This window comes from Syngnathus floridae, chromosome 15 (assembly GCF_059516105.1).
Source record: "Syngnathus floridae isolate MCC-2025c chromosome 15, RoL_Sflo_1.0, whole genome shotgun sequence".
In the NCBI taxonomy this organism is placed as follows: Eukaryota; Metazoa; Chordata; class Actinopteri; order Syngnathiformes; family Syngnathidae; genus Syngnathus; species Syngnathus floridae.
In genome coordinates, this window is record NC_142427.1 from 11,429,963 (window position 1) to 11,439,691 (window position 9,729).

The 9,729-nt window shown below is 41.5% G+C and overlaps 1 protein-coding gene and 1 long non-coding RNA gene across 3 annotated transcripts in view; one reads left to right on the forward strand and one right to left on the reverse strand.

Annotated features, from left to right (window-relative positions):
- Nucleotides 1–9,729, reverse strand: part of LOC148386709 (uncharacterized) — a 54,883-nt gene that overhangs the window by 32,770 nt on the left and 12,384 nt on the right. The window lies entirely within an intron of this gene.
- Nucleotides 5,335–9,429, forward strand: LOC148386711 (leukocyte cell-derived chemotaxin-2). Its single transcript, XM_088398678.1, has 6 exons — nt 5,335–5,369; nt 5,517–5,584; nt 7,059–7,352; nt 7,413–7,503; nt 7,963–8,102; nt 8,837–9,429. The coding sequence occupies exons 2-6, from the start codon at nt 5,539–5,541 to the stop codon at nt 9,001–9,003; spliced, it is 738 nt and encodes a 245-aa protein (XP_088254804.1). The 5' UTR covers nt 5,335–5,369; nt 5,517–5,538; the 3' UTR covers nt 9,004–9,429.

Here is a 9,729-nt window from a genome sequence, read left to right on the forward strand (position 1 = left end):
GTCTTTTTTTTTTTTCCCTGAAGTTAATCTTATTCATGGAAGCCTGAAGCCTTCCCGATAATACATTTTTTATGAAGCAGAAAGAACACTGGTCAGCTAGTGACCTGTCTTGGTTCTATGACTAATTAATGACTCAAAGACAAAAGTGACACGCTGCTCTCCTCTTGCAGTCCTTGACTGAACTTCCCCAGACTTTTTCATATTAAGCAAGAAACATGTGATCTTGACAGAAGACGGCTTGTGAATTGGAGAAAGCAGTCTATTCTTGTGGCCAGTCTATCACTCCGTTTTTTTATCAAACCTTGGGGGATTTCACTATATCGCAACAAGAACCCCATTATTTTTAAAGATATCAATACCTGAGTATCTTTGCACAAGATAACCGAGCCGAAGGTCGTAAGAATCCGAGTTTCTGTCAGAGCGAGCCAATTTTCAGAGATTTTCTTCACTGCCAATCACACAACATTGTGCTGCTTTACTGCTATTGTGAGTAGCATTAAAAGTACATTGAGAAGCCTGAAAGAAAAGGAGGTAGAAGCTACAGAATGACTCTGCAGATATTCCCAAAGACCTCGCTGAGAACAAAAATTTATGGTCGTTTCCCATCAACCAAATGAATTTGTTTTCATCCATGTCCTTAAAAAGACAAATGGCCAAAATGGCTTGAAAAATGCAAATGAGGAACAACAGTCCTGAATTTACATTTGAGTGACAATAAAGTCAGGCAACAAAACATTCAATTCTGGTCATGAATTTTGAAATAATAGACATTTTGAATTTTACACTGACGCACTTCCATGTGAATCATCTTTAAACGTCATAATAGGAGATATAGTGTTAAAAACAAGCAAACAAATATATGAGACCATCAACTTACCAAACAGGTTTTGGTTAATTGGCTCAAGATGCCTATAAAAATGCACTTAGCTATTCAGTTTAATGCTTCTCTGTCATTCATTATTCCACCAGGCCATAAAATGTTCCTATTTACAGTCTTTCAACTTAAGAAACGAAACTGATCAAGTGGTTTGTTACGATGCATTTAAGTTCACTTGGATTTTTTTTACGAGCAAAACAAAATCAAAGTCTACCACTTTTCAGAGAACGTGAACAATAGGTGCGAAAGCACCCTCAGAGGCTATGAGAACATCTTATAGAAGTACTATCAGGTCATGAAGCTTTTAAGAGACTTCAAATCAATACTGATGGAGTTCACGGGCATTCTGCAAATTTAATTCCAGCAAAAATTGAATACGTGATAGCGGCGGAGTAAGTGGGGAATAGGATAAGAGACGTCGCCATGGAAGAGCACCGTCCATCTCAGGTAAGGTTGATCATTCCTGATTGGATGTGACGTACATTCCAGACCATAGGAAATGTCTGCCTTCGATCACTAAAGAGTCTTTCAATCATTTGTAATTGAATGCCGAGTATCCATCTCCTGTTTTGACTTTCTATTTCACTCCCCCTTTAGCTTGATTCTCCTAAATGTCAGTCACACAACAGCCACAGGTAGCGTTCCCACCCACAAAACAAATCTCAGCAGTTGCTATTTGCACTAATGGGCCATGTTGCTTTTGACACCTGACTTACACAGGTGTAGGGAAAATAAAAGTGGAAACAAGCATTATAGGAATTGCTGGGAACAATATTTGACCCAGGAGAGGTGATTGCTAGTCTCAAATAGTATCACGCTTATTAGCTATGTTTGTGTGTAAAATAATGACTTTTCCCAATCCAATCATTCTGCAAAAATAGTCAAAGCGCGGGTGATTCCATTGGCCAAGTAGACTTTTTCCTGCATGCTACATTAGCGCCAAGGGAGAAAGGCACAAATTGGATATACTACTACCTTCACATACTGAGCTTTCTACAGCGAGCTGGTCAATGTTTTTTGTGCTAAGTGGGCCAAAAAAGGCCCCCTTGTGCATTCTTGAAACTATTTAGTATATCTGACTGGTGACACTAATGACTCCGGTTAACAGCGTCCATGTCTAGTTGGCCTTTTCGCACCGCTCGCTCAAGTCGTTTCTCACTCTCTTTCCCTTGCTTGTTTTTTTTCCCATTTGGAAGTAAATATGAAGACACAAAGATACCCCACATTTAAATAAATACATTCTAAAAATGTTATCATGAATCACTGCTAGGATTTTTATGTTGATACTTGTTGTATTGTCAAGACCCATAAAGTATAAAATAACAGTTCAATTTATGGTCGTGTTTTTGTTCTGTTCACCCGAAAGGACTTGGAAAAGTAGAATTGTCATCATTTATGGTGACGTAATCAAAATCAGGTTCAGGTAGCACTCGGCTTAATTTAAATAATGATTTAATGTCTTGTCTGTTTTTGTGTTGTGAAAATGGGCTTCTTTTATGTGCTCGCTGACAAAAGCGTGATGATGCCGAGATGTTTGGAGAATCGCAGCAGGGGAAGATGACACCATTATTTGCAAAAGCAAAACAAATGCGCTCCCGCAGTTTCTTCTGCTATTTTTTTCCTTATCTCACTTTGAACATCTCTCTTGCCATCCAGCCACATACTCTTTGAATGATCACGTTCCGTGGCATGAGAGTGCTATGTAATTAAGTCAGGGGAGCTGTGCGTTTGCAACGTGCCTCCTCGAGGGCCTGGCTCCTTCTGTGGATGATTACTGCCATCTTCAGGGGCAAAGCAAAATCAAAACCACACAAAGTCATGGACAATCAAATCCTGGTCAGGTATTTCTTAGGAATCAAAAGTCATCATTTAAACTCATGACTAAGGGTAAACCTTGTCCAAAATAGCTCCAGCCCTCTCCTGACCCTGAAGGGACGATTGATAAGAGAGAAACCGTAGAATCATCTCTGTGTGTATCCCAACACGACTTTAATTAATACTTCATAGCCAAACAATAATCATCTTCCGTTGTGCAAAGGTTGGTTCTGCAGATGCTCTGGAGGCAAGTGTACGGGAACGGCGCTAATGGTGTGTAGCAGGTAGCTTATAAAGACTAATTACACGCCGAAGCAACATTGAAGGACTTGAAAACTCCGTAATTACTGATAATGTGGATGTAATTGCATGCCGCTTTGTGAAACTGATTTTGAATAAAGATTCAGCTCGGATGTGAAATGAAGCTGCATGAGGAGGGAAACGGTTATTTTTCAAGGCTTAGTCTGTTCGGGTGGTCTTCAATAGATGGATGGCGGACCTGGTGGGGCCCAGAGCTTTTATTAGATTGCCGGCACAAACTTTGAAAGCGGTATCTGAATGAACCCAGCCAACATTAAGGAGACATATTTGTTTCAATCTTCATTCATCTCCTCGTTCCCCATCATCGTTTTGGCCAAAGCTGCAGGCGATGATTTCGCCACCCTCCCTGCTGGTTTTGATATGCTCGCTCTTGTCTGCAATGCTTCATCAATCACGCTTTGATCGGCGCACAATCCATCCCCCTGTGAATTCATCATTTTGACCCACAACGTTCTGTACGTCTGCTCTGGCATTCTATCCTGATTTCTCAATGACAAACTAGTTACGCATAGCCTGCTGTGACTTTCAAGACTTTTTTAGCATCTGCAGGATTAAGCGGATTAATGTAATGTTGAGAAATAGAATTGCAGATAACATTTACTGTAGTGCAGTTGTCTGCCAACAAGTCCAGACCTCCAGGGTGTACACCACCTGTGACCCTCGTGAGGAAAAGCGTGCCAGAAAACGGATGGCTGAATCCTTAATCTAAATGTCGTTTTTGTTCCCTCTAGATCAGGAGTCATCTGACCACCCTCCCATCCATCCATTGATTCTTCAGACTTTAGTGCCCTCTGTCTGCTGCCAGCACCATTTCACTATCAACTCACTCAGCCTTACTGCACATGCTAGATGTTTGTGCAACGCCCTCTTCACCTGAGTCGCATTAAAAAAAAAAAAAAGGGCACTCGAAGTGCATTTTAATCGCACAGCTTTTAAATGGATGAAAATATTTTTTTAATCCATATGTTGGGCAAAGGAGGGGGCCCAACGTCAATGTGGCTTCCATGAAGGCCTGATGGGGTGGAATTAAAATGCATTCCAGGTCTGAAGCAAGTGGTGCATTGCTGCAACTCCTATCTTGGGGAGGGAGGGAGGGAGGGAGGGAGTTCAGAGGGGGTGTGGGTGGGTGCGTTTAGGGGCTGCTGGGCGGGTGGGGGCGTTCACGTGGGAGAGCTTCTGCAGAGAACTGTTGCTAGGAAACACTTGTAGCATCTCGTCTCCTCTTTTCTCCAAATGCCACAACTAACTGAAATGTCAGTTCCATCCACTCAGGAGCATGAAGAATGTGGCCCGAGTTTCTATTTAAGCATCGGCGCATCAAAAGGACTCCCATAGAGAATTACTGCAAGGCTTTCTTCTGCAAACAGAATGACTCGTGATTCATCTCTCTATCTGGCTGCATGGCTTTTCTTTGACTTTTTCAGCTTTTCTCTGAGAATGTTTACACTCCTCTTGTCCTCTCACATTTAAGAGCCACTAACCTTTCTTTCTACATCATTAGTCTGCTCCCCAACTCTCCTCTCTTGTTTTCTGATTTAAAGCCATCTGCTTCAACCTGGGTACTACGCTGTCCAGATATTGGTTTACCAAATGCGTCGGATGACTTTCTTCCAAAGCGCTCTCTCTCTTTCTCTGCATTATTCAGACGGATAAAAAACTTGAAACATCTCAAAAGTCATACAATTGCATGTTCTCAGCTACTGAGCCTGATAGAACAACCATTTGTGTATTTGCTAGTAAGTATTCACGTACTCACAGCGTGAACATGCTCAGGTCAAAATCAATGAAATCAATCATGATTAAATTCCATCACAGCCTCAACGAAAAGTGCAGGCACCATAATATGTCATAAAGAACAAAGTCTCAAGCCGTAAAGCAGAGCTAGTGTTTTGAGCTGCATTTCCCAATGGAGCATCAATATTTCAACTTATTGTTATATTTTATAGTGCAATGAAAATGAAAAAAAAGCCACATGGAGTTTCTACGTTGTCATTTGCAGTCGAACAATACGTTGTTTTGAAATACAAGCTTTTACAGCCAATATATCTCATTATGATAATGTGTCAAAGCATTATTTTAGAAGAAAAATAGGCTCAGACGGTTGTAACTCATTCTACAGTAAATACAAGAGCGAATTGAATTTTACACTGTGACTGCAAGCTCCGAGTCGTTTTCAGTAAAGCGGCAAAAACTCAATAAACAGCCCTTTTTTTCGAGCAACTAAATATCTGCCTTTACCACGAGCCAATATCAATATTGACACAGGGGGAATGTCTCCAGTTTTTTATCCCAAACAGTTCCTCCCTTGTGTTTTGAGCCACTCCTATTGCAACACTGCAACTTCTCAGTGGCACAGGTAAGAATAAGCCCATTTTATCTCACTTGTAATTTAAAGCGGATTTATCAGAATTGAAAATTGACGAGATGAAACCGTTCATAACCAACGATGCTTTTTATTTTGAATATAATTGGCACGATAATTTTGTTGTTGTCTGTGCAACAGATTTGTTTTTCCCGGCAATGCAATGCTGCTTGGACTACATTTCACTGTGACTACTTTCCTGATATGTTGTAAGTCGTATATGTATTCTATATAAAGTGCACACACCATGTGGGCATCTTATCATATGCACCATAACACATGCAATGCTGAAATCAAGTTGAGCACACACACGTGGAAAGTCCGCGTGAATAATATCTGTCAGAAGAAGAATAAATAGGAAAAAAAAAAGTTTGCCCACAGAGGTCACCATGAGCGAAGCTCTATTAAGACACATGTAAATACAAACCTTGGGGGGATTTGGGTCATTTTGCTAGAATGCCAGTAGGGGAGACATTTAAAGCATGATTGAATGCTTAATGCATCATTAAATCGTTGCATCTCATTAAATCACTGCATCTAACTGCAAAGCTTAAGGCACACGCTGACTCTGAAGGTCTGCCGAGTGACATGAAAATGAGACTTGTTGAGAGATGAAATGAGTCATGCCACACTCTGGACACAATTCAGCCCAGCAGCAGCATTGCGCAAAATGTCGGATGGAGTTGAAGAGCCTGCCAGTCAATCGGAATAGAAAATTATCCTCCTAAACTGTTAACTGTATTTAGCATTCCGGAGTTAGGGCCATCGTGCTACTTTACAGGAACCTCCTCAATTAAACTCAACCCGCCCATCTAGTGAGTCAAAGTCCCGATGGCAGCCAAACTATTCCCCCAAAGTTAAAAGTATTGATTTATTCACAATGCTGTGCAATATATAATTAAAGCACCTAGACCTGCCCTGTATCGATTAAGAAGCCGACCAGTATCCAAGAAAGCATCACATGCAGCATCCACCTCCTGAATCATTATTCAGTACCAGAAGCCCAACAAGACTTTTGATCCAAAATGCTGCCCTTTCTCATTTCAGTCCACGTACAGGTTGAAAATTGCTTGGCCACGCCGCAGCCAGCCATCTTCCGACTGGCTGGCAGCCATTTAAAAGTCTTGCGGAGATAAGCGGCTTTGTTCAATCACAGAGCACCCCGTGCAGTTTTTTTTTTTTTTATAGGCTAGCGTCATTGAAATATCTTCTGTGGCGCTGGGGGTTAATGGAGTTAATGAAGAGCAAAGGCGCGTGTCTGAGCCGGGTAATTAGTATATGTCAGACTGAAGACACTCTATGAATAACTGAATTGCTTCGTCCGCGTGGATGCAGTTCTTCAACAAGTGCGAGACGAGAAAGTAGAAAGGAAAATGTGATTCCATCAGCAGAGTAAGACTTCATCCCAACTTGTGTTTCACCAAAAGCCATTTGCGAGTATCCGCAAAATGTTCACTTCCCTTTGATAACATTGTAAAGCAATCTGCAACTCTGCCTCAGATATTGATCATTCGCGTCGGGCAGCTTTAAAGAATAGTAATTTAGCCCTGACTCTTTTCTTATCAGGGAGGTTGTGTTCATTTCCCCAAAAGTTTATACCAATAAAATTCCCAGCCAAGTCATTTTAAAAGGTGACTTCCTTACTAATCCGAACAATTCTAACTTCGCCTTTCATATCTCCAGATGTCCTGTGCGCTTCAGGACACGACAAGAGGAAAAGTCTAATAATTCAAGGCCCTGGGAAAAAGGCTGACAGCGCCATTAAGGTGAGGAAAAATGACGCCGAAACAGACGACAGGAGACCTGAAGCTGTCACCCGAAGGAGGAAGGTCAAAAAGGCAAGAAGCAGAAGAACAAATGACGCCGGCTGCACCAGATTGGGAGGCATCTGCCAGCTCCAGCGATTCGTCTGCCAAGGTCGATACCTGAGAGACAAATGTTCAGGGCATGGAACGACCAGGCTGTGTTGTATGCCAGGTAAAGGGTGGAGAGCATCTTCAGGTTAGTCCTTTCACTTATATATTATCTTCTCCATAGTTGGAGCTTGGAGTGTCCTATGCAGCGGTCACTATAACAACAGAGTGAGGAGCTGCGACATGCATGGTTGTGGAGCTTTCGACTCCATCGGGTGATTTACTCAGCTCTCATTTTTTTAAAACATAAAATTTTTTTCATGCTGAATTTCCAGTGTGATCAACTTTCGAAAAGTACCCTAAGGCGTCTCTCGTCTCGCTCGCTCTGTGATCTGAGAGTTATGAGCTACTTTGTCAAGACGAGCGCGCCATATCGCAGGATGTGAAAAAGCAATTGCGGTGGATCTTTGGACATGAAGTATTTTGTAATGGATAACTGGCGCATCTCCAAGGTCTGGGTGAGTACCTGGGGCAGAAGACTGACGTTGCAAAAATCATCAAACAGAAATAAAACTTTGAACTTGACAAGCCACCCAGGGACCCAATAAAAACACTTTTAGCTTGTGTTATGCAATTTCGTTTTTGGCCTTCTGTGACAAATTCAAGTGAAACTCTGTTTTACGATATCACTAATATTTCGTGCCATTTTTTTCTAACCCTCCCTCCTCTTACAGAGGTCTAAACAGCACAGTGGACTTGGTGTGTGCTGACTACGGTGCAGTCAGCGCTCCATTCTCAGGCTCTCTGGCTGGTCCAGTGAGTCAGAAAGATGCAGCTGGTTTCCAGTATGATGGCGTCAAACTTGCCAATGACAGTAAGAGTGACTCAATATCATGTTTTTTTTACTTTTTACAAGAGCTGTGGGAAAGATTTGGTGGGCTAATGTCATTTTTATGACCAAAGGTGCTGCCTCTGGTATTATGGCGAAACCGTGGGAAGGAAGTTTAGAGATTAAAGAGATTAGATTTAGATTCCGCTGAACTCTTGGTTGCCTTTAACACCTAGGACCCCTCTTCATGTGTAAAAAAATAATCATCATCACAAGCCAAATGGAAATCCCAGCCATACGTGTTCGCATGTTTGCGTGGGGGTATCTTGAGAGCATCCCGAGAGAACATCATTAGTACCTTGGCCCCTAATTGAGCAGCATTATCAGAAAAGCCTGTATGTGCAGTCCAGCGCCTTTCATCTTTCGCTAAAGCAAAGACATGATTAAACATCACAGAAGAGGCATTACCTCGTCCTGACACGCGCATTAATGCCGAAAACGCACCATTAGCAGGCGCAGGTGATGGGTTTGAGTTAACTCCGGAGCTCTCCAGTGGCATTTGGAGGTTCGATTTGGGATTCTAAAACATCAGGTTAATATGTGCTGTTATTTCCCCAGCGTGGTGGTATAGCGGAAAACTAATATTTCTCTTTGGCTTCCACTGACATTCTAAAAACATGCCTATTGGAGCAAAGCCACTCCTCAATACAGCAAAGATTTGAAGCTTTAGATTTATTCAAATGAATTCAAGGGAGTCTTTGTTTCTTTCTCGCACCCAGAGCACTGTGTAAAGATCTTTAACATTCGACCTTTGCGTTACACTGGCACGGTGGCGTCGGGGGACCCGCTGGGTTACGTGCTGCCCTTGCAGGAGCGTTTCGCCGGCATCACCTCGCACCTGAAGCTGCAGATGTGTGACGCCACTGACCCTTCACCCTTCATTTGACTGTCCACTTACAGTTTCTATTTGCTAAAAATACTCTAGATACAGTATAAATGCAGGAGCAGTATCACCCAGCTTATCATTCACTGTCATTATGAGAAACATTTATATCAGTTGATCTGTGCCTGATTTTTGTATAAGAAAAATATATCCATGCTAGTGGTCATGATGTTATATTGTGCATTAAAAGTTTGTAATGGATTTTCAGTTTTGAGATTAAATGATTCCATTTTCAAGACTGAATCCAACCTTGGGTATCACTATTCCACATTCTCACATGTTCATATTAAGTATTGTAGTGTTTTTCATTTTGATGGCTTCCAAAAACATTTTTACTTTTCTTTGCAGCCTTGAACGTGTCAACAGCTGAATTGGGTGAAGTGCCACATGTACAGTACCAATGTAATGAAATAAACCAGTCAGAAGATGGTGGTGTTTTACAACAAGTCACCAAACACGCGTCACGAATAGCCACAATAGATAAATGGGTAAATAAATCGTTGAATTGATAAATAGATGACAGATACACAAATGATAGATTAAAATAATGAATAGATGATAGATAGATGATGACGGATAAATAGATGATAAATAGATGATAGATACTAGATGATAGATGATAGGTTGATGATAAATTGATAATCATTGTGCGACCGTTTCCAGAGACGTCATTGGTGTTTTTTTCTATTCTGTGCCAAAACAGTTTGACAGCAAAGAGCGCACCTAGAT

Coding starts and splice junctions, on each gene's coding strand:
- LOC148386711 (XM_088398678.1), top strand. CDS start 5,539: ATGCTGCTTGGACTACATTTCACTGTGACTACTTTCCTGATATGTT. Junction 5,585..7,058: donor GACTACTTTCCTGATATGTT/GTAAGTCGTATA, acceptor TCATATCTCCAG/ATGTCCTGTGCGCTTCAGGA. Junction 7,504..7,962: donor GGAGCTTTCGACTCCATCGG/GTGATTTACTCA, acceptor CTCCTCTTACAG/AGGTCTAAACAGCACAGTGG.